At 41.0% G+C, this 25,209-nt stretch overlaps 1 protein-coding gene across 1 annotated transcript; it reads right to left on the reverse strand.

The window, feature by feature from the left end:
- Positions 1-1,014: 1,014 nt before the first annotated feature.
- SLC5A12 (solute carrier family 5 (sodium/monocarboxylate cotransporter), member 12) lies at positions 1,015-16,756 on the reverse strand. Its single transcript, XM_010018896.1, has 15 exons — positions 16,400-16,756; positions 14,235-14,300; positions 13,167-13,218; positions 11,825-11,892; positions 10,624-10,778; positions 9,439-9,579; positions 7,712-7,841; positions 7,281-7,369; positions 5,969-6,081; positions 4,675-4,742; positions 4,242-4,328; positions 3,435-3,619; positions 3,141-3,244; positions 2,810-2,931; positions 1,015-1,161 (listed from the first exon to the last, which is right to left on the reverse strand). Exons 1-15 carry the CDS (start codon positions 16,754-16,756, stop codon positions 1,015-1,017), a joined length of 1,884 nt encoding a protein of 627 aa, XP_010017198.1.
- Positions 16,757-25,209: the final 8,453 nt, after the last annotated feature.

The following is a 25,209-nucleotide window of genomic DNA, read 5'->3' on the forward strand; positions in this document are numbered from 1 at the left end:
CAACCCAAACCATTCTATGATTCTATATCAGCTAGGTCCATAACTAAGTTGTCTTTGGTATTCAGCCTGTTACATTCAATTACAAGTTTTGTATAAACACAAATACATTCATCTAAAAAACTACATTCAAACATTTATTGAGGCGAGAGGGTGGTCTGTTGAGTTCGATTTACTGAGGCATGTTTTAGAGAAAATCTCCCACTGGAACAGAATCTTAGCGGGCTAGATACCTTCTTCCAAGACGTTTTATCAGATCAATTATTTTGCCTAATCTCTTTTTCAAAATTCAGCACTTTCAATCAGGAGGCATCATCACCAACTGTCAGTTTATTTTCCTTCTTGCATAAAGGTAGTATATGGAACTTTCTGAGCTGAAACGGTGTCTTTCCAAGACAAACATGCATAAAGAACTATCCTGAATTTGAAGTCGAATTTGTTACTCTATCCTATAGCTTTTACAGTCAGATGTTACAAAGAAATCTGAGTTCCACAGAGGAAGCAAACACAATTAACTCAGTCACTGAAAGACCACCCTGGTCTGTACAACATTCCTGTGAAAAGGCCTTTTGTGATACCTGGAAGTAGTGTGACCTCCCTTCTGTCCCCTCCATTAGAGGGCAGTTCACAGTCTCACCTTAGTGAGAGACCTAACAAACTACTCCAAAGTCTTAATTTATCTCAAGTTCCCCTTTGCAAGTTTCCCCTCAGTGACTGGTTACTGAACAGAGCATGTGCTACAGATATATTGCAGCTACTTCCAAGCAGGAGCTTCCGCAACAAGGTTCATGAAACGTTTCTTCTGAAGTAGCAGTGCCTCCAAAACCCCACTGTCCAATGATTTCCCAGGTCTGCCACGGAATTTATAAATAAAAATATAGCCTGAATTGCTGTAGAGGGCAATTCATCCCTCTTGGTCATCTACAAGCTGGTAAATGTGATAATAAAACCTCAAACCTGTTCATTTCTGAAGCTGAAGACATAAAGTTTGATTAAATGTCCCTTGTCTCTCAGCTTCTAGAGGCGAGATTCTCTGCTCATATTAGTACACAATTTCTCCTCAGGATTGTAACCAGGGAACTGGCGTTTGATGCTATTCTTGAAGGTGTCACCGGTTCCAGTTTGATTTGCAGTAACTTTCGGCAGACTTTTTTCCAAGTCCACCTGAGGAAAAAAAACACAAACCAAAACCACCTTAGCAGTTTGAAGCCTGTATTCATGACGTATGTCCTTTGGTTAAAGGCTATCTTGTTGCAGTTTGAAATTCTGAGATCCTTTCTTATAAATCTGAGCAGTTACTTCACTACATAAAATGAGCCTCATACCCACAAACAGGCACTCTTCAGTGTGTGTCCCCTCCATACATAACCACTGATTTTCTCATTTCCCTATGGAAAGTCTTTGGCAAAAGCCACAAAACCAGCTTCTCACAACATCTCTGTTCATGTGAAAGTCTTTAAATGTGCCCTCAGTGCATTAAATTTAGATTTTCATTTGCATATTTATGTGCATTTTAGTGGATTGGGTTTTAGTCTGGCCTACACTTGCCCCAGTGGTTTCACACTGCAAATACTTGATTAATGTTATTCTATATTTTAAGCAAATACAAGGCAATAAATGCATCTGTGATTTTGCTTTTACTGAGGTTTTTTTTACTTCGGAAGGGTTCAAGATGAAGTTATGTTGAGCACCTAAAAGCCAAGTGAAATAGCTGAGGCAAATCTAGAGGCATCCCTGCTGCTCTTGATGAAATGAAGCCATGAGCTTTAATACCAAACTTAAGGAAAGCTGTGTGGAGAGACAGTTTCTATATGAGCCTTGCAGTTGAAATGTTACTCTAAGGGTATTTAAAGGGTACTCTGAAGGAGAGGAGAACATTCATATTGCTTTCTGTAGTGATAGATCAAGGCTTTAAACTGACAGAGGGGAGATTGAGATGAGCTCTGAGGCAGAAGCTCTTCCCTGTGAGGGTGCTGAGTCCCTGGCACAGGGTGCCCAGAGAAGCTGTGGCTGCCCCATCCCTGGCAGTGTTCAAGGCCAGGTTGGACACAGGGGCTTGGAGCAACCTGCTCTAGTGGAAGGTGTCCCTGCCCATGGCAGGGGGTTGGAACTGGATGAGCTTCAAGGTCCTTTACAACCCAAACCAGTCTATGGTTTTATGTCCCTTCTCTACACCTAGCAGGTTCTGCCAACTGTTACAAGAGCACAGGAGGAGGAGATTCTCATGCTGCGTGGCTCATAAAGCCCAGAGACACCTGCGGAAGAGTTGGCCCTGTGCCTGTGGAGGTGGTGGGCCATGGCCCTTCAGGTGCTGGTGGTTGCGGCTGATGGGCTGGCAGTGCTGCCCTGGAGGGCAGAGGCCCTGCTGGCTCTGAAGGTGGCCATGGCAGCAGCAGCAGGAGGGTCCCACGGATATGTGAGTGTTCAAGTTTTTTCCTGTGGCTTGGTGGGAGGAGGCAGTAGCTCAATGAGCTACTCTCAGGGTGTAAAGTGCAGAGTTGTCCCTGCTCGGCTGGTGGAGCGGGGCGAGCGGGAGATCACCCAGCGTTTCACGGGTTGCTGCCTGTCCCAAGAGCTGTTTGTCTCTAGAGCTTGTGTGCTGCGTAGCCAGGGGACATGAGTAACTTATTGCTGCCCAGCACTGTCCAGTGGTTGTCTGATGCCATTTGCAGTCTTTAGTCCTACACAGCGTCCCTTGCACAGCTTTAGAGGGGTTGATGAAGGTTGACATGGTCTTCATGTGGTGCGTACCTCACGTACGCCTGTGGCTCCAGCACGGTGGCAGGGCCGAGCTGTGAGCTCAGGTACTCACCTCCCTGCTGTCGTGCAGCACGCCGCACCAGAGGAGAGCTTTGAGTCTGCCAGACCAAAAGCACAAGAGGTTGCAGACTGGCTGGATTAACACCGGTGGGATATCTTCTCCTTTGTTAGGTCCTGAAAGGAGAAAATAACTTTACACAAGTGTATGGATAGCTAGGTGTCTCAGACCATGAGGTGGGGTGGAGCAGGGTCAGACCCCATGGCCCTCTGTCGAGTCTGCCTCGGGAGCTGCTTGCGAGGCTTTTTTAAAGCTCTTTTAACAGCGGAGTCAGATTATTGTGCAAAAGCATTTGTACAAACATATTTATATATTGAATACCAACCTGTTAGAAAGCTTATCAACAGCCCTGTGATGGCACAACCTAGGCAGCCTATGGCACTGAAGTACAGGTAGGACAGGGAGTACCAAGTATCTGCCAGCAAAGGTCTGTGAAGAGGTGACAAAAGCAGCTGTGATGACCAGTGGGTACATTCAAGTTGTCTCAACTATGGCAGCAAAACAGAGCTAACACTGCAGCTGGTACATGATCCGGCAGTGTGCTCCCATCCTATTTGGTGTCTACTGGCTGCAGGCTGTGACAAAACACAGGTTTAGGTGGTGATGATCGGGAAAATACCTGTCTGGAGCTGCTGTGGGAGCTGCCGCCGCTGTAATCAGTGCCTCGGTGCTGTTAGCTAGGGTGCAGTTGAGAGTCAGCAGTTGCAGAGGAATGGACTTTGTCGGTGGAGCAGGGTAAATGAAAGCACCAGTACCAGCCCAAAAAGCTATGGTAATCCCAGCTAAGAGGCCTCCCATAGCACCCTTGGAAGGTATAGAGAGACAGTGTTAAAGGTGGTGCATTGGAAAGGTTTCTCTGTGAACATGAATTAGGGAGGAGTGGGTGATCGCTGGTCTCTGTCAGTGTAGATCAATTCTATTCTCTCTCAACCAAGGTATAAACCAGCATGATTTATTGCCCTCTAGTAATAAGAGTTGAAGCTAAAAACTGTGATGATCAAAAGTGCAATACAGAGTTTCGTTTTACTGCTGGGTAAATGTGATTGGACTGCTCAAGGGGCAATATGAAGTGAGCTCATAATTGTGTTTTGCCTCAGTTAGCAAAGGCAGAGCAACTGAAATCATTCTGTGCGTCCCAAGGCGAATATAGGCTGGGGCGAGTACTGAATATATTTGTCTTAATAAAAGAGAAGAAACTCAGAAATAAAAATCATTAAAAAACCCCAAAAACCTCCTCATGTGGATCTAATCACCAATTACTCCCCAGCTGGGTAGTTAAATTCAAGTGGGATAAGTTCAGCAGTGACAAGGGACCTCTAAACAAATCTTAAATGCCTCAGGCTCTAAATCTGAAAAGCAGCCCAGAGATGAAATCTAAATAACCCAAAAAAATTTCAAGATGTAGCTCTAAGCAAACAACACTTACCTTCCAGTTAGCACAAGGAAACACAATTCCCAGAGTAAATAATCCCAGCATGGGCCCCCCGCACATACCGTGGATGGAGAGGGAAGCCTGGTGATGCAGAGAAGAGACAGGAGTTCAGTGCAGCATCTGGAGGGACCATGAGCAGTTCTGCTTTTGGTCTGGGAAATGGTGGGGGTGAAGAGAACAGTGACTTCAGTGACAATTAAAGGGGGAATCACAGTATCATGTGCCAGGAGTGGGTAAATAGTGAAGGAATTGGGGGATTTATGATTATTATTTTTTTCCTAGTTATTTCTCTCAGCAGAGTGTGCACAGAGATTGTTCAGCATGTATACAATCCAGCAGTCCCCAGGGCTGTCAGCATTATTTGTTCAGTTCATTGCCTTTCTATTCATTCATGTTCAGCTCATGGTGTTTCTGAGGCAAGAGATACCTGCACAACTCCTCCCATCAGCGATGCTGCTGCAGCCATTGAAGTGCACAGCACACCGTATAATACACCTGGAAAAGATGAGGCAGCGAGGTTGTCAGTGCTGTTTAATAGTGTGGATGGTTTCCAATTCATCTAGTGTCTGCAGTGACCAGGCAGTGTGGAGGGTTTTGATGTTTAAAGTGGATAATTAAGCACCCAGCGGCGTCTTGCATGAAGTCTTGTTGGGTTTTTGATTAGTTGGTTTTCTGACGGAGCAGAACTTTGCAACGAAATGAAGTTAGAAGTTATGCCTCATGTAGAAATGTTCCTGTTTCTGTTGCATTTAAATAACCCTTTTAGAATAATCTAATGAATGAATTGAGCAATGATAAACAACACATCTGTCTTCCTTTCACAACAGTTTTAAGCTGTGGGGTACAAAACTCTTATGTAGCAGTCTTGAGTAAAGCCAACCAAAACTTGTCTAATGTGCTAGCAGACCTTGGTTTCAGAGTTGAACATTGTCTTTCTAGGTCCTGAGAGCAAGTAAGTAAGTGAGTGGAAAAACAGGAACAGAGAAAGCTGGACACATTTACAGAAACAGAAATTGTATTGGTTTGGCTCCTATCTGATCTTTACCAATAGTAATAAATGGTTATGCTATTATTACAGTACTTATGAAAAGGTTATAATATGACTGCAGTAATTCTTACAAGTATCTTAAAATTCAAACCACTTTGCTTGATGTTAATGATCTGGTTTTTATTTCTCTTACAAATCTTTATTTTTCTCTGAGAAGCTGAACAACCTGTTTATGCAACACTCTGCATAGAAATGTCTATTTTCCTACTATAAAATAATATTTTGTAATGCTATTATAGATCAATGTGATAAGAAACCCTACACTTCCTTTCTGTGTTGTAAAGAAGATCCCAGAGTGTTCCCCAATATTTTCAGTAGAAAGAAGTTGTTTTGCAGAGGTTTTGAGGAGTGGTTGCTGGTGCTAGTCTATATTTGTTTCTGTACCATATAGTGCCCATGCTCAATTTTACTGAAGCATAAGGCTGGTGTTCATCCTGAGAGTTTATAAAAGGTTACGCTGTGGAGGTTTCTAAAGCACAAGTGTGTTTCTGAAGAGGTGTCTCTAGACAGTGCCCTTCATTACACACAGAACGGCTCTCAGAGCCAACTGAGAGTTGGAGACTCTCAAAGCTCAAAGTATATGAAATTCTGCCCTATTTTTCCTGCAGCAGTAACATCTGGGGCTATGGATGCTTTTAGTGTTAAAGAAGTGGGTCGCATCTAGGGTACCTACATAAGCCTTTGCTGATCCATGTGCTCATCTTCTCTGAGAGGTTTGGGAAACCTTTCTTGACCAAGTCTTCAAATGTAACAGTTGCTAAAGCATTGATGCTGGCAGCTACCGTGCTGTAGAAAGCAAGAAAAACATTAAGTAAGAAGCAATATGTATTTATAAAGAAATGCTTCCTCTTGTTCAGCACTAATACTCTTCAAGAACTGTACATCTCTCAGTATTTTTCACATATGCTGCTGATGCTGGTGAGGTTTCTGTCCCTTCTGGGATTGCAAGGGGCTCTGCTTCATGCTGGCACAGAACAATACAGAAACTCATCCTGACTGACCCTTCAGTTTATCAGTCTGCAAAGTCCTTCAAAATATAGGCATGCTCCAGAACAAAAGTTCTACTCCCTTACAAATCAAAGTATGCACAGTGACATCTGGTGATAATAGACATTTTGTGGAGGAACAGGGTGTTTTCTCTCAGAGCTGAAAAATATGGAATAGGGATAGGCTGGCTGTTATAGGTAGGTGAATGAACACATATTTGGTGAATTTGTTGTGATAACATAGCAAGGTCTATACCTACAGCATGGTATTTAGTACTTTGTGCCCTTTACTGTGTTCTTAGTCTCCTGGCAGGAGAAACCAGTGCCTTTTATGCAGGGATTTTGATGGTGGCTTTTTCCCCTCCCCTGTTTTGATAGCTCTCTCTTGCTTTTTCTACAGATAAGAGTCTTTAGAAAAAGCCTGTTGGAGATTGACATTATTCAAATACCACAGAGTAACTATGAACTTGACTCTTCTCTCTCTCGAATGTCCTATGAAGTATTGATGTTTGGCCTGTAGAGGGTAGAAAACTACAGTAAGATGCAGCACCACGGTAGATTTTGAAGTTCTAAAGAAGTTTTAAAAGTTCTCTATGCAGACATCTCTTTTTCCTAGTCTAACTAACTGCTTTATGTACAGATAGACTTGCTGAAAAGCTTTCTATCCCTATTTGGGATATGGTGGCAGTCAGGTTCAGTAAAGGCAATTTCGCCAGGAGCAGCTCCAAAGGTATCTCAGGAAGTGAGCTTAGGTTTTCTGTTCTTTTGTCTGTATTGGTACTGTTATTCTAAAATATATTTGGGATAGTAAGATACTGGCGAAGTGGAGCTAGACTTTGGCATAAATATAATACAGCTCAGCAAAGCACTACTTCTGCTTCCTTGAAAGTTCTGGGTAAAACAGCTGGGCTTTCCTTAGGGTTTCGTATTTTGATCTTATTCTGGGTCCTCAAAAAATCAATCGTATTGCAGATAAACTGTCACTTCAGGATCACAGACCTTAGCGTTCCACTGAATGCACAGGCAACAAACAGACCTGGGACTCCTGGCATCGAGGAAAAAATGTCCATAACAAAATACGGCATGAGCTGGGGTAGAAGAAGCACAAGAGCAACACAAGCAGTTAGTTAAGATTTTCCTGGGTAGTGGAAAAAAAGCAGTTGCTGTAGAGCATGTTGCTAAATTCTGGGTTCGTTCCCACTAACAAGAGGAGTCAGAACGTGAGCAAAGAGGATGTCATTTGGGGAAGCGCTCAGTCAGATTAGCACAGCAGGAGCATCAGGAAAGATCTATTCTAGCCCTGATTCAGCAGCCGCATTAGTGCCTGAGCAATGACAGGACATAAAGCAACCTATGAAATCTTAACTGTCTTCACGCATGCTATGTCTGGGCCCAAAGCAGCTCCTAGTTATAATAATGGGTATCTGTACCTGATCAGGTGCTGAAATGAACTCAGCAGTCCAAGGGTCACAGCTCTTGTAATGAGAGTACATCACCAAGCCACAAAACACTGCACACGCGAGGACTGTCCACAGTCCCAGTAAGTTGAGGTAAAGTGCCCTAGAACAAAGCAGAGAAACTGATACAAAATTCATATGGAAAAGATGTTACAAGTTAGGTTTTTTCTACCTTGTTAGGGAGACACCTAAATCAAAGCTAGCTATATAATTCTAAGCTAGCTAAATTATTTCTTAAAGGCATCAGCAGGGTAAGGAATTGTATGTAATACAGATTAAAAACATACGTGGAAACACACAGATTTGCTATAGGGCAAGGAGGAAGGTTCAAGGCATACAGCTGGAAGACACCAGTAAGTTGGACACAGAGCAGGCAGCACCAAGCGCTGGGTCTGTCCCTCCTGTCCCGTGTAAGAGCAGACTTTTGTCTCTTGGGAGTTGTTGCTTTTCTCCTGTCTTGGTACTCGGAGTCGGGCTGGGCATCAGTTAGCATGTGGTGAGCAATTGTGTTGTGCATCATTTGGGTTGGTTGGTTTGTTTTATTCTTCTCTATTTCCTTATAATAATATTTTACCTTATTTCAATTATTAAACTGCTTTTATGTCAACCCAAAGGGTTTTACCTTTTTTTAAACTAACTTTCACTTCTCCCAATCCCACCGGGGAGAAGGAGAAGTGGGTAGTGAGCAAGTGGCTGCGTGGTGTTTAGTTGCCAGCTGGACTTAAACCCTGACATCTCCTTTTAAGCCATTGTAGGCCTTCTGTCATGTTTGCAAAGTACCAGTTGTTTTTCACTAGCCCATGGAATGGGTGTGAGTGACAGCATCCACTGGGGAGGCTGTGTGGCTGTGGTCCCGTAATCCTGTAGCTCCCAAGAGCTGGCAGGTTTTATATAACCTACATCATGTTTGGCCATGACCTTATGCAAGGTCTCTTGCTGGGGCTGATTCACAGCTCTGCTGCTGGGACCTGAAGGTCTTTCAGAACTTGTTACTAGTGATGTTCTCACTGTTGTGACTTCCAAACGTTTTTCAGAGACTGAGTTTCTACAGGAAAAAATTCATATAATCTAGCACGACCTTAAGAAAAATCAATATGATTGCAGCTAGCACAAAAGCAAACTGTCTGAAGAAGGAAAAACCTACTAACCCTTATGCTTTAGCCAACTGGGCAAGCAATTTCTGCTAGGCATGTGGAAAAAAAAGTCTGGTGGTTTGGTGTCTAGCTATGCATATGCTAATGCTGATTTTGAGGAAGACCTGTATGTATTTTGAAGTTTCACTTGGCTCTTTACCATTGAGTCTAATTATTCTTCTGCTGTAGAATATTAATTACTTACTGATTTAATTTGATTTAGTTAATACCTTGTACTGTAGTGCTCCATTAAATCATTAACCACTTTTAATACAATACGACAAAACCACAATTCCAATAAACATGTTTTACCAATTAAGTTGTAGATAGCACAGCTATCTACATACTCTGCTTCCAAGGATTAATTTGGCAGCCTGACCCCAAAGTAATAAACTGCAAGAGGTTAATAGCTACTTGGTTTTATTTCTGCATTTACTTATGTCATTCATGGCCAGAAGGAGCAAGACTGTCAGAGCAAAATTAGCTATTTCTTAACAGACCTGACAAACTTAGAATTCCATTTCAGTATCTTTGATTGCTAGAATAGGTTAATGGCAGGTAACTTACAGTTTAGCATGCTTTTCTGACTTGCAAGAAATGCATCTCTGGATTGTGGACTGATTAACTCCATAAAGCCCTAGCCACGTAAATGTTCCCCCAATAACAATTGTCCAGAAGGTATGTCGTCTCAAGGGATCGACATCAAAGCTAGAAGAGAGAAAGAAGCAACTCAGTTCACTTACATAAACACACATTTCTTTAGCAAGGGGCAGGTGATTTTTCAGAACTATCCACTATGTCCTACCCTCTGAATCGGGAGTACTGCAGCGGTAGTACGTATCCAGCGCTGAAAACATCTAATGTGGTTAGGTTTGGAGGTTTTTTTATTCTTATATTTGAACATATTGCTATCAATTCAGGATAAACATATATCATGCAGACTCAGCCAGAGGATGGAGTGACTGAGATAAATCACATTTGTAAGGCTGCTTATGCTCAGATTTCAGGTCTGTGTCACATTAGAGCAACAGACCTGCAAGCCATCCTGCCTGGGGCCCTGTCCTCTTCAAGGAACAAAGCCACTTGCTAAACTGTATAAGTCCTCCAAATTCCCGATTAAATCATCATGCTGTGTCATTTCCTTTATGAGAAATTGCCTCAGCTGCAGTGTTACCTATTTTTTACCAACAATGAAATTTCATTACTCAGTAATTCTGTCTTGCATCTGTCATCTTTGGAATTCTGCTAATCTTGATAGATATAGCAGATAACATTTGACCTTGCTGCTATGTTCTGACAGTGATTTGGCTTGAGCAATGGACTTTTCCATCAACGCCACAAACAGCCAAAGGAAGTCCAGTTTTCTGTCCCCGTGAAGTGGTGCACCATTGCTGGCTGCTATGGTGAGAGTACTGAACACAAAGTGCCAGATTTATGAATAGAAATTGAAAGATACATACAACTGGAAGAAATAATTGGGCTGCATTTGTAGCTACACGAAGAAAAATGGCAAAGCTCCTTTCCAGTTCATCAGGGCTTTGATTTCTTCGAAGAGGGTGACAGAAAAAGGAGTTAAGTTCTGACGGTCAACTGCATTCCCGAGAATCGAAGAAGTAGGGAATGGACTTTTCTGGGTCACTGAGGTTGTTCACTGATAATATAATAACAAGTCTGACTCTGACTTTGTGAGGGTATCGTTTCTAAACATTAAATATACAAAAAAAGAAAAGGTTTGCACTATTTGTTTCTTACTCAAATACATTTAATCGTGCTCCTTCATAGGCAACTTCCCAGACCTTGGCTGATCCACCATTCAGAGTGGTTCCTCGAATCAAAACTGTCGTGAAGCCAACCACCATGACAATCATTTGAAATGCATCTGTCCAGACAACAGCTTTTAATCCACCCTAAAACAAACAATGTTTTTATGTATGCTTTTGTCTTCTTTCCTGTTGTTCAAATACAGCAAAGGTAGAAAGACGCCTCATTACAAGAGCTCAGAAACTGTGTGTAGAACACCTAGCAAATCAGGGCTCTTCATATTCTCCCATAAAGGTTGTATTTTGCAGGCTAGAAAATGACACAGCTTTAAAAGTTTTGTCTACAGTCATATGGGAATGCTTGACTTCCAATTAAATGCTTTTTTTCCTGCCTCTTGCATTTGAAGAAAATATGGTGACGTGGAACAAAAGCTTAAGGAATACAAGCTGGTCTGTTTGTACTTCCTATAGCACACCCTATAATTCTCAGAGCCCAGTGCTCCACAATTAACTCAGAAAAAGAGCTCCAGAAAGTTTTCGGTTCAGCTTTTTTCCACAGCTACTTTCATATTTGATCAAATCTGTACTAGAGCAGCATGGTAAGTGTTTCCAGCAAGGGTGGACTGAAATAAAGAACAAATTACTTAGTGGTAATGAGAACAGAAATGAGGCTGTGTCCTGAGCCTTCTGCCACTTCCACTGCAGTGTTTATCTTTTTCGTAACCCTGAGTCCCATGTTGCTTCCACTCAGAAGAAAAGCTCCCTATGACCTGTTGATTTGCCTTCCTAGGTTTTATCATGCTGTTCTTGATCTGGGGTGACGCCAGAGGCATATTTTTCATTACGATGTTTTTCAGTCTATACCTTCTAAAAGATAAGAAGATTCATATTCTCTCAAAAGATTTAGTGTGGCAGAGGAAGGTTATCACCTCCTTATCTGGACTCTACTTCAAGCTGTCTGGTTTAAACCTTGAGACATACAGCAGAAGATTTGAGAGGAAATATTTTTTTCTCCAAATAGACTTAGTTGTTCCACAGAGTCTAAAAGAAATTTATCTCTACATTGTCCTACTTTAAACCTCAGTCAATTGGAATGTATTTAGAAGCCACCCTTCTGTGATAGCCTGTCATGTAAAAAGCATGGTTGAATTAACAGTCTATGCTCCAGCTGTTCAGTTATGGCTGTCACGTACCAGAGTGCAATAGAAAGTACAGACGATTCCCGTTGCAAAGACAGAGCCCCAGAGATCAAATCCAGTGACTGTAAAACCAAAGAAAACCAAATGGTTAGTGAAATGGAGGTAGGCAATATGGATGGTAACAGAAAAGCTATGATCCTTTAGCTTCAGAAGGATGGGAGAAAGTATTAATTTTACTCATTTGTGTCTATTAGGAGCTTTGCTGGATTGTTCAGGTTTCTTAATACTACTGGATACTGATTTGCATTGTTGTTTTCTTGCAAATTGGATCTAACTAACTTTCAAGCATGCAAAAGTAACATGTAAGAAGAATAACTGCACAGAGCATAGACATCATTCCTATGGGATACAGCTTTATAAGCAATGATTTCTGCTCTTAGTCCAGAATTTTCTCCTGAGAAATCAAGTTCTTCAGATATTTCCAAGGAACTGTAAGAAGAAATCCCAACCCAAACTACACTCCATTCCCTTTAACCAGGAACAGTTTAATGCTAGAATATGCTATGTTAAAGCCATTTTTCCTGTTCATTTTAATTTATAAAGTTGCTTTACAAAAGATGCTCGAATTTTGGTTTGGCTTATACTGAAGTCGCTCCCACCACAAATAGTTTGTGAGGGCAAATCTATTTATTAGCAGAGTTAGTGTGGCCTAACAACAGACATGAATTGTCCATAAAATTCATTTGAGCTCCAGAGGAAGGAAGCTCTGTGCTGTGTGAAGGTGGGGTCAGACAAACTGAGCACAACTCGGATGACAATGAGAAAAGACTCCCATTCTCTGTCCAGTCGATTTTGGTGAAATTGGGAGTTAGGCCATGGCAATTCTTTTTGTCCTATGGCAGTAAAATTACTAATCCCATCTATTATGATGGTTGCTGTATATCTGGTTTGCAAAGATTGATTGAAGAAGTGTGCAGACAGACAGCAGCATGGCATTTGGCTCCAGCTACAGGGAACAGAGTTATGCCCATGGGAACCTGAATATGGGAGACAGGGAAGAGGGGACTCAAAGTACAGAGTATGGTCTTGGATCATCAGCTTGTACTGTGAACTTTGTCAGGATGTTGAGAAATTGTTTGTTGCTAACCTCTTCAGGTAGTTACTGAGTGCAAAGCAGAGCAGAGCAGCAAATGTGAGGCTCCTGCTAATGCACTGGTATGAGGGAAATGTGGGTAGTCAGAAATGCAGAGCTATGAGAAGCAAGCAAAAACCTTCTTACAGAACTTCTGTGGATCTACTTATTTTTTTCAGAATTTGTTTTCTTTACTTCATTTATTCTTTTTACCTTGTTGTAAGGTTATCTGGGGCAGCTATGTAGTGCAGCATGGGAACTTACCTTGGTTGAGTGCCAGTGATGGAGCATAAACCACTATTCCTGTGTAAAGGATCTGAAGGAGGAAAAAAAAAGTAATGAAAGTGTATGCGAATGATCAGGGATAATTTTCTATTTAGAAGAGCAAAATATGAGATGTGAGCGTTTCTATAGATCAGCCTATCTAACAGTATCTGGCTTTCCGTTTCAGCCTTTATAAAACAAAAATCTTTGATTTAATTCCTTTCCGATGAAAGGACCATTATTTGCTTTGGTATTACTTATTTCACCAGTTGCTAGGATGACTAGATGACAAAAATATCCCAGTCAAGTAGAAAGAGGACCTCTTGGGAAAACACAAAAAGTGATACTGAAATAAAGTGCATTGATCTTGGAATTTAAACATCCATTTTTTTATTCAAACCCTTTCAAAGAAGACTCAATGCTCTCACACATATGTTCTGGCAGAACTAAGGGAGAAACAAGGCCTGAAAATAAGAAAGCATTCAAATCTGCTGCTGAAGGTTTTGGAATTACTGAAATGGAATTTATGTAGAAAGAAATGTCTTCAAACATTCCATAAAATTCATCTTTCCATCAAATACATAACTGTGCAACTTTCTGAGATGGTCCATTCTGGGACTATCACTCGGTTGGTCCTACCTGGCCATCCACCCAGGAGATGCCACATGCAACAGCTTTCAAATGGGATACCTTCACCCCACCATCATAGATGGTAACTGGTGATCTAACTGTACCCAGTACAGCTTGTTTAGCTTTTCAAGAAAGACAGAATCCACTCATTTGAAAAGAGAGACAAGGGAACATAATGAGATCAAGAATTTGACAAGCTGTGAGAGTTCAGCAAAACATCCAAGTGTCAAAGACAACAAAAATGGCATTTTTAATCCTAAACAGGAAAAGTTAGGAAAGCAACCATTCATTTTTTAACATTCACAGTCCAAGTGAAAAAATAAAGGACAAAAGAGTACTCATTAAAATATTTGATTTTAGAAAATGTGCAGTCTGAGATTAGTCTGTCAAAATAAATGTTGAGTGAAATGGGCATAAACAGAGTCAATGGCTTCTCACCGTCTGCAGGATGTAGATCAGCGTTGCAGCAAGACGGACGATCTTGTTAAACCTTAACTCCAAATACTAGGGAAAAAGAGGAATCTTAGTAAATTGCACATGTAGCATCTGTGACACAGCTATTAACCTTCTGTTTGCCATGCAAGTAAAATTACTGGCAGCTGGCACTGCTGCTATGAGTAACGAGCAGGACAGCATGATTGTTATTACGCAGAGTGATCATTATGTGTGAGAAATCCTCTCACCAGTAACGCGTACTTGAAGTTATATGTTGGGTTGCAGTACTCAGTATTCTTTGTATTGGGAATAACTGAAGGGAAAAGTAAACTTCAAATGAAGATACACTCCAACTATATGAAGAGGAAACTTGAGGTCATCTCTAGGAGAAATAGTTTGATTTCACTCCTGTAGTGATCAAAGTGGTGATGGAACAGATGGAGAAGTGGCAACATAGAGTTCCACAGTGCTTGAGCTAAGCTGGCTTTCTTGCTTGCCCTGTCTCAATCTAAACCCAAATCTGCACATCATCAACATGGAGCAGCAAGCGGAGTTCTTAGGAACTTGCAGTTAGATGTGGGGACGTGTCCCCAGTTACCACACAACTGTAGAGGTGAGTAGCTCTCTAGCCTGAGAAGTCCAGCTGTTAAACCTGAGCCACCACTTGGAGCCTCTCTGTAGAGCTGAAGGAAAAATTACATCTGTGGCAGCATCCCACCTAGCCATGGGTAGGCTGGGTCTCTCCTTGGGCCATAGTCCCATGTGATCCCAGCAGACTCCAAGCACAGGCTGTATGCGTCTTCTCTCTTTTACAAGTCTCTAGGTATAGTTCTTCCAAAGCAGCTTCTTTCTTATTTATTTTGCTCATTTTCATCTTTCTTGTGTCTCTTGCATAATAAGCCCCACAGTCTGCCATACAGATAAATAGCTAATTTATATAACTTGTTTCTAAAAATAATTCTTCAAGCCAGCAGCGTCATTTTGAAGGGACTTTCTGGTTGCAATGACAGCTTCGGTGGTTCAAATGAGAAAAGTAATTACTTCTCTGATGTTGCACCAAAACCAGCTATACAGTGTGGTTACTTGTGGCAGTGGGAACAGATGGTCAATTTGACTTTTTGCCAACCTGGAACTGATTTATTTCCAAATACCCAGGCAGGGCTGTTTGACCAAAGCTGCTCCTTGTGTTTGGGTTTAGAGAACTTCTTAGAGAAGTCTTCCTGTTACTCCTCATGAACTCCCCCAGATTTCTTCATCCAATTCTTGCTTGGTTCAAACTGCTCACAACCAGGAGACCAAATTTGAGGCTGGTGATTAAAGTGACTAAAAGGCTGTTCCCAAATGCTCAATAGCTGCCCTGTGGGTGTGCAAGTGGTAAGGGCTGCACACTGTGCTCCTAGCAATAACATCACAAGGTCAGCTGCGTGTTTTGGTTTGTCTCAACTGCTGAACTGTCATATGAAGAAAATTACGTGTTCCAGGAGGCATGCCAGGCAAAAACTCTAGAAAATTCAGAGGTTGTTCCTGTAATTTCATTTCCTAGAGAATCCCTGAATTCATTCCCCAGCTCTGAGTAGGTTTGGTTTGGTTTTGGTTGTTTTATTTTGAAAAAGACCTGCCACCATCTTCCTCTTTATTCTTTTTTTCCACTCCAATAGTTATCAAATATCTACTTGGCTATTTTTTTTAGATATCAAATTGTCCACTTTGCTATTAAATCGGACCAAATTGCCAGCTCTAGACCAAGTTTGAGTTAGATACTATTGAATTTTGTACTTAAAATCTGTCTTTTAACTCCTACTCTGCAAAAGCAGGTGTATATATGTATAAGAAAAAAGTGGAATAGTTACTTATAAGATCAGAAGCCTTTAGATACACTTAAAATGTTTTCCATCTGTAACTTCATTTGGTGCTGGTGTGTAATCCCTTCTCCTGTCTTTGCTGTGTATGCGTAACAGGAGCTCTGGCCCTTAATTTGCTTTTTCAACTTATGCGATATGAGTAACCAGAGCAGTGCCACCTGATTTGGAAAAGAATTAGTGCATCAATATACTTGTTCTGTAAAACACTGCAGAAAATCTTCTTTCAGCTTTCTCTCTATGAATATCTATATGCATGATACGGACTTTTATATTAGAACAGTGCCTTTTAGAATTACTTTTACTTACCTCATAAGTGCTTGTAATGCCAGATCTATAAAATACAGGTAGAAAGAGTTCTGCAGTAAAAATGATGACAAGTGCATATGAAAGAAAGAAGAGCACAAAGGATGCCCCATAGCGATAGACTTCGGAGGGTGTCCCCAAAACAGTCACTGCTGACATGAAGCTTGATGTGAGAGAGAAGGCTATTGGTCCACATGTCATCTGCTTACCACCTACCAAAAATTCCTTTGAAGTTTTCTTTTTTCTCTCTTTAACTGCAAAAAAGACTCCAATGCTAGCACAGACTAAAAACAGCCCTGCAAAAACAACATAGTCCCAAGACACAAATTTTTTGACTTCTGGAGCTACAAAATTTGACATAGCAGCAGTTGGACAATTCTCTGATGCGGAGGAGTCTGGTTTTCTGTAGCTGTTGCTCTGAACAGATGAATTCACTTGCCAGCAAAGTTGAAGCTTATGTGTAGCTCATCAATGACAGATTATAAACAGCAAGACTATTCAGCTAGGAGACTTTTTTTTTTTTACCCAGTTCACTCCTAAAGAGGAAGAAAAAAGTAGCTAAGAATGAGTTAGGAAGGTGCTGAATGGACTTAGACCCTAGTGCTGTTGATGCTTCTGTCAGGCCGGAGCAGCAGATTCAGCTGTGAAATCTATAGCATGCTCACTTTTTATCTGTGAGGTGTTAATCTATGGTTAAACATTACCCTGACACAGAGACTTGATCTGACTTTTTCCTAACCTGTCAGCATTTTTAAATAAGAAAATCAGAGCAATAAAGAAATAAAGGAGAGCAAATTGAAGGAAAGGTCACTCACTGGTGAGTTTGTTTTCAGAGAAGCAGTTCCATCATGTGGTTAAAAGCTAAACTTGAACATCAGCGACAGGGTTCAGAATTGTCCTTTGGCATTTGAAGTATGCTTTTTGGTGCAGACCCTCTGGAAGTCAAGGCTGCCTTTAATGCTTAGAAGTGACCACGGTGCTTTCCCCTCATGAGCTGTACCCAAGCCTTGGGGTCTTTGTGAACACAGGGCATCTCCAGACAAGCAGAAGTGCAGTTTGTGCTACACTGTTTGAGAATGACTTTCAGTTAGAAACTGATTTTTCACCGACCACCACTAACAACAATTTCACTTACATCTTGTGTGGGTTCATGTGGTAGGTGGGGTTTTTTATTTTTCTATCTACAACTTGGTCAGGCCTGCAGGTGGAGGGGGCCAAAGAGAAGCAGATTGAACTTTTATTTAACTGTGTCTTCAGTGTAATTTGTCAGTTCAATTAATTACATTTTCCTCGTGTGTTTTTTGTTGTGTTGGGTTTGGTTTTGTTTTTTAATAAGTGCATATTTATTTTATCCCTATCTGTGCCATGACAATATATTTTCCAAAGAAGTAGGCAATGACTTGTCATCCTGAAGGATTAACTTATTCAAAGAGGTAAATGTATGTAGCTGCAGCCCTAAGGGAAGAGTGGAGGGTTCATTTTGGAGACAATTCATAAGCAGATGGTGTAGTCTTTAATAGCAAAAGACCTCTTCTTCAGCCTTGTCTCAGCTGGGGATGGATCCTCATTTCTCCTTAAATCATCAGCAAACAGAGATGGTTTTGCTGCATCAAATGTACCTTGCAAATTAGTGGGTGTCCAGACCTGAAGCCTTACCTGTTCCCATCCACCTGCTCAGGAGAAAGAGAAGTACATGTACAGCAACCTTCCGTGCTTAGTACATAGTCAGAGAGAATCCAGGACAGCCTGTGCTAGAAGTGACTTCTGTCCACGTGTGCAGAGAGATTGTGCAATTTTTGTTATTGATTTCAGTGAGACAGAGTGTAAAAAGGGGAGTTGAAATGCCTATTTCTGCTGCAGAATGTGAATTAAAATAAACTAACAAAAATGCAGTTACTTCTTAAAGGGCACTGCTTCATTTATAGCAGAAATACTTTTAGTCCACAGGAGCTCAAATAGTGTGAAGTGCACACTTGCGAGGTATGACCAGCACTTTGTGAGAGCTGGGGTAGCAATTAAATCTGCCATAGCACTGTTTGTGCTGTAACCTATGGGCTGTGTGATGGAGGTGTGATGCACGTGAGAGAGCAGTAAGCCGTTTTGCCTCACTGTGGATCAATCAAAGTGAGACAGTATAGGTAATGCTCCGTGAATTCTCATACAACCACCTCACAGTATTTTGTTTATTATCTAAGTATACCCTCATCTCTAGTTAATATTTCTCTTTTGTACAGAACAAATGTCTCAAGGGGTGTCCACCCTTACGAAAAACAGCAACTTCCACTTGCCAGGTGTTCTGCTTTTGGGGTTTCTTGTTTTCTTCTCTCTCCTTATAACTGTAAGAACATGAACATTTTCAGCAGATTTTAATTCATACCTCCAAAGTTGGATTAATAAATGTCATGCCATTACAACAACCAGGGTCAACCATCAACCCAGGCCAGAAAGAGGCTAATTTAACCCGTATGAATGCAGCACATATTACACATAAACTAGAAAAAAAGCTAGCAGAATAATAAACTGGAAGTAGAGTTAAACATGTAGATTTATCTATTTATGGTGCTGTAGCCCTCTGATGCATTGTTCAGCATAGCTCCATGGTGGTGTTCAGAATAGCCATTTTAGCTTAATCTCAATCAGGAAAAAAAAATACCTTAGAAGTACAATTCTGAAGAAGAAACAGTAATGTAAAATAGTATGAAAACCCCTGTTATTCTGTCTTGATCATATCCCTTGGCTGGGAATAACTGAAATTTTTACATCCCTGAAATAATAGAGAGTTTTATAGTTATTTTGTTTATGAAAACTCCTACAAAATGAAGTTTTGGCTAGGGTAACCCAACAGAGAAGATTGATTTCTTGAAGCTTCATTACCTCTTTCAGTATCTGAGTGTGAAGCAAGAATCTGACAAGAAATCCAACTGGAGTGTTTGAATTTTCCACTTGAGGCTGTTTGCATCTGAGGGCCTGTTTCAGGCTCATTTTGGCTTCTGAACTAGGTACTTGAGATAGCAAAGGATAGCAAGGGTGTTTCTAACTAGCCACAGCCCAGCTTCCCGAAGTCAGGCAGGAAAACCTGCCACAGATTATTTTTCCCATGACCTGCTGTACATTTTCCCCTGATTTTGGGGAAAGTAACAGCCCTCTAAGGGGGAAAGGACATTTCAGTATAGTTCCAATGAATGGGTATAGACCACTTGCATCTTTTCAGTCTTGCCTCCCAAAAAGTGATGATCTATGTACCAGGCTTTGCATATTTGCAAGCAGTGCCTTAGAAGAAAGGTGGTAATACTGAAGCCACCCCTGCCTCCCCTGCCACAGCCACCTTGACTACCCAGATCCTGCATTTCATGCACCCACAGGCCTGAAGTAACATATAGGGAAAGTCTCTCTGTGATTTAAGCAATGCACAAAGATTTTTCTCTCAAAAAATCTCTTCATGTCCTATGAGAACACACTGGTGCAAAGGGCTTACTTGAACAGTCTTCACAAGTTCTTCTGATCTGTTTTATCCCAGTCTTCCACTCAAAAAACCCTAAACAAACAAACCACATAACAAAACAAAACCCCAAATGAAACCAGAACAAACAAGAAAAACCCAAACAAACAAACAAAAAGAAACAAATAACCCTGGAAATCCCAAATAGAAGTCATAACATTCTTTTATGTAGTGACTACTGTGAGTTAATAATGGGCTGCAACATCATTATGTGATGAGAGAGGGTGGGGAAGGGTGAAACTGATCTCACGCAGGCTGGCTGAGAAGGAAAAGGATTGGAATAACCCTCAGAAAAATGGTGTGTGCATCTGCATTAAGATAACACATAATAGAATAAGCACCAAAATGAGGATACCTGTGTGGTCAGTGGTCCAAGGCACCTGACAGGGCCTGGGTTAATGGGACCAGAATCGGGTAGAGGAGTTGCACTTACGGTGTAAAACGTGGCAGGGTGGTCCACCTTTTGAGCAGCCTCCCCCACTTACTAGCATTAGGGAGAGACATAAGGAAACTTTGCTACAGATATCTAGGACCAAACACAAACAGCAAAATGTGAATTCCTCCCTGAAATATTGGTGTACTGAAGTGACTTTGTCATAGAGAATGTGCCCACAAAAAAGAATGAAACTATTCCTTACATCTCTAAAGGGAAAGCAGAAAACTCTATCCTGATTTTCTGGTATCTGGTTCTCCCTTATGATAGGCAAATTCTGGATCATGAGGGTACATTCCTTTTCTTGTATGATAATCCTGCATGTAGCATTGGAGAGTCTCAGTCTTGAGATAAACCAGCTGCTTTCTGAGCAGGAAATGTCACAGCACACTGATGCACAGTGATGGTAAAAGCCTTCTTCCCAAGGACACCACCCTCTCCTAGGGCTGCAGGCACGCACTGCTGAAAGCAAACGCCACCTTTTGCCCTATACTGCAGATGATTCAATAGGGAATTGATAAATATTTATGAATTCCTTCCTATGTGGTACCAGTCAACTTGTGTCTATTTATTATTGATAATGAAAAAACTGAAAAATCTTGTGTGTGAAGTAATGGCAGGGGAAGAAGATGCCCAGAAATCAAGAGTATTATTGAGTTTCATTGAAGGAATGAAATACAAGATGACAAAAGCAGCCAAGTATCTGAAGAGAATACATAGGAAGATTAACATCCTCTTTTTTAAATGTGAATCTAAATCACTTATTTAACAAATGCATTTTATGCCTAAATGATGTGTACAGCTCACTTGATGATCAAGTCAGGCAGTTTCGTCCAGTGTGTACGCAGGCTGGCACACATATGTAATCTGCTACACCAATATTTGGAGTATATTTCTCAGTGGTGGTGTTAGTCTTTAGTGTGATTCTTATTTCTGTCGCAGCTCCTAAATTTTTGCTGTTCAAATATTGGTAGCTGTACTTGCATGCTGCACTGTTCTGGAAGCAATAATGTTGGCATATAACAGCGTACAATTTTTTTCTTTATGTTTAATTTATGTGAGAGTTTTCCCTTTTGGAGTAAATGTGAGTTTCAGATGACAGAATTCACCATTTTGTGAGGCCAGACTAGTGTCATATAATCTGAGGCTCGATGATCTGACCACGAATATTTTTCCTGGCTTCAGTTGGGTTAGTCTGTTGAATATTTTTTTTTCATGAGTAACAGATCCAGGATCTGACCCTTGATCACAGACTGACAAGAGGTAAAAATGAGTTTTGAGTTCCTAAATGGCTTAGAAATTTTGTAGCTTCTACACATACTTTGGTGCTTAATTTGAATATTTGAGTCTGATATTTATCCATTATTATACACATAAGACTTATTTTGGAAGATTATAACAAATCACATGTGAAATTGGACATCAGTTTGTTGGTGTTGTTCCAATTGTTTAGATCTATACGTATAAAATGCAAAATTAGCGTCTCTGTATGTGTGCATACTTTGTATAGTATTCAGAAAGAGCAACAGCCTCTCTTAATAACATTATAAAGAATAAGTATTGCATTTATTTCTTTAAGCCATCATTTTCTAACGCCTAAATCAGAAATTCCTCTCTAGTGTATGCTGGTTTCCAGTAAAAAGCATTTAAACTGCAGCTGTCAGGTAAATACCTGTGCAGTACAGAAGTGTTCGAAAGACATTTTGTCTGCTAAGAAAGTAGATAACAGAAGTCTGCAAACTGTTCTGTTATATAGTAGACTAGTGTTTTGGTGTACCCTGATACGCAGCTGAATTATGTTTCAGCTTCCTTCTCAAATTTTTTAATATAGAATTGTGAAAAATTCATAGAAATAGGCACTGGATGACTTAAGTCACATTTAGGTGTCTAGAAAAGAAATAGTAACTATTTTATTGAGGGAAAGTAAATTTCTGGAGCACAAAATACACTAAGAATTAAAGGTGTACCATTCAGAAGTCCCTGTTAAACTTAGGGGTTATTATCTTCCTTTGATGGTGGACTTTGTCTTTTCTGAAGAGGCTCCTCTTTAATGATTACTCTTTCTTCAGAAAGACATGCTCATTTATCTATACAAAGATCATTATAACCCAGTAGTGTGGGGAACTGGAGGTATTGCTTATAGTTTCCAAATAGATTATTCCTTGGGGACAGAGTCCTCCCTGCGAGACTGCTCTTCCCTGGAAGCACTGGGTCGTATCAGGGCACCTGGCAGGGACTGGGGCTAGTGGTGAAGCTTCATCCCATCCGTCAGCTTCCATCTACTTCATTTTGCATCTTGGGGCACAAAGTTTGCAGAGTTCCTTGCAAACCTGTTTGCACATGCTGTAAGCATGGCCGTTTGGGCTGTACATAGATGGAGTTTTATTGCATACTTAAGGAGAAAAATGCATGGGGCTGGCACTGAGAATTGGATTCTCTTCTGCAAAGACAGCTGGGGAGCTGCATGGAGAACAAAGTGCTACTCTGAAACACTGGACTTCAAATAATCATATTCTCAAAAGAAAAAAAATGTTAAAATCACATATTAGTTATTATTAACCTCTTCTAACCTGTTCTGCAGTGGAAGAGAGTCTGTCTGTACTGTGTGGCCACAGTTTTCCAAAGACCAGAGCCATCTCCTTCCACCTTCACAGCCACATGAGGCACTTGCCACATGGGGCAGCAGCCTGGCTTTGCACCATCAGTTCCCCTTTTCTTTAATTAAAGGAAAACCAGCATGTAGCAAAGTAGTTTGCTACTTATTAACCCAGGGTAATGATTAATTTTCCAGGAATGATACAGATATGATGTAGAAAGATGTTTTTATCCAAATATCAATCAAAATAAATGATCAGGTATTGTAGTCAAGACTGTAAGGTGCATAGCCTGTGCAACGGCTCCTGTAACAGGCAGGAGCTAGGTGGAGGTGCCAAGATGGCTGGTGCTGACCTGCTTGTGACACAGAACAAGTCAGAAAGGCTGCTGTACTGAGTGCGGACACCAAGGAGATAAGACTGTCCTTTGGAGCATCTCTATTTTCCTCCTAGACACTATGTAAATACTCCTTAAAATGTGGGACTGGGGAAGATCCCATTCTGTTTTGGAGCAATTCCCATTTATCACATCTGGATGCTTTTACATGTGACACGTGCCATACTTGTCCATTCCGATGTCCAGCTGCTGCTGCAAGTGGTCAGGTTGTCAGGGAAAGCTTCCAGAGTAATTTTCACTTTTTTCCCCTGATTTTGTCAAGGGAAGTGTTTATGTGCGACAGAGGGAGCACACGGGCGAGTGAGCATGGCAGAGGGAAGGAAAGGAGATGGACCAAAGGAATACAGGGCAACTGGCTATTTCAGATTCTTGCAGGGAAGAGTGTGGTTTTAATAGTATGACAAAACATAACTTCTTTTTGCTTGGCTTAGAGGTTGAATTAGCTTTGCAAGCTAAGGCTGTTAACTTGGAGTTTTCATTTCATTAGCTGAACAAGTTAACAGGCAGTAAAACTTGTGACCTGACAGAGGATGAGCCATCTTGATCCCTGCATATATCAGCCACAGGCAGCAGTCAAGGACTGAACAAAATAGCAGCTTTATGTTGTAGTTTGATTCAAAATGAGAATAAGGTACAACAAAAGTAAGGCACCTGCAATGCTGATCAAAAAGTACTTCAAGAACGATGTTAGCAGCTGGGAAGGAAACGGAGATGAGATTTCATTGCAGGTGATTTAAGAGTGAAGCAGCACAGAGTGCACTTTAAAAGGATGGAAATGTCATGTGTGCTTCATTGTTTCTGTACTGTTAAAAGCTCCAGAAATCAAAGTCCTCTTGTCTTCGGTTGTTAATAAGTAGTAGAAATACTGTCTCAACCCTGCAAGAAGCATTTGGAAGGAGTTTCACAGCAGGATTTTTGTTAATGGTCCATACAGGAGGCCCGTGCTGTTCATGTGCAGCTTAAATGAGCATCCCTGCTTAGGATAAAGCTGAGGATCACTACCCTTCACTTAACACATTCTGCCCTACTAAAAAACCTTACTACTAAAACCCTACCCTACTACTTTTTCTACTAAAAAAAGAAAGAGGAAATTCAGGCAGTCCCTGAGGAATGAACCTGTTTAATGCCAAATTGGCCTGTCATCTTCACCCAGACTAGGGGTTTCATGCACTCCAATGAATTTGCATTATAAAAAGTACCTTTTCCTATGTCATTGAAAACACAAATCAAAGGAAAACGTCTTTTAGTAGGACTTGGAGATCAATCATTTTTAACAATTCTTTTTTATTGAATGATTTATTTATTATATCACTTTCACTTTTCTTAATATACTTCAGAGGCATCTCTCCATCCTGTTTTGCCTGTATAATTTCACTCTCCTTATGCACTCGTATTCTTATCTTGATATAGATTACAGCACAATATTACCACACTGCAAAAAGGTTTTATGCCTTTTTCTGCAAAGGGACAGCTTCTCTTGAACTGTTTAACTACTTGGATATAAATTGTTATTTGCTTTCTCCAAATTATTATCTGGGTTTTTTTTTTTCTACATTAAAGTAAATTAAAATCATAGAATCACAGAATGGTTTGGTTGGAAAGGATCTTAAGCTCATCCAGTTTCAATCCCCTGCCATGGGCAGGGATGCCTCACACTAGACCAAGGCTCTGTCCAACCTGGCCTTGAACACTGCCAGGAATGGAGCATTTACCTCTTCTTTGGGCAACCTGTGCCAGTGCTTCACCACCCTCACAGTGAAGAACTTCTTCCTTATATCTAACCTAAAGTTCCCCTGTTCAAGTCTAAACCCATTATCCCTTGTCCTATCGCTACACTCCTTGATGAAGAGTCCCTCTCCAGCACCCTTGTAGGCCCCCTTCAGATACTGG

This window comes from Nestor notabilis, unplaced genomic scaffold, assembly GCF_000696875.1.
Source record: "Nestor notabilis isolate BGI_N333 unplaced genomic scaffold, ASM69687v1 scaffold2207, whole genome shotgun sequence".
In the NCBI taxonomy this organism is placed as follows: domain Eukaryota; kingdom Metazoa; phylum Chordata; class Aves; order Psittaciformes; family Psittacidae; genus Nestor; species Nestor notabilis.

Excerpts from the sequence above, each read along its gene's own strand:
- SLC5A12 (XM_010018896.1), bottom strand. The coding sequence starts at position 16,756 with ATGTCAAATTTTGTAGCTCCAGAAGTCAAAAAATTTGTGTCTTGGGAC. Across the intron at positions 10,779-11,824 it reads GTACTTTCTATTGCACTCTG|GGTGGATTAAAAGCTGTTGT; the intron begins GTACGTGACAGC and ends TGTTTGTTTTAG. Across the intron at positions 4,743-5,968 it reads ATGGATCAGCAAAGGCTTAT|GTGTATTATACGGTGTGCTG; the intron begins GTAGGTACCCTA and ends CATCTTTTCCAG.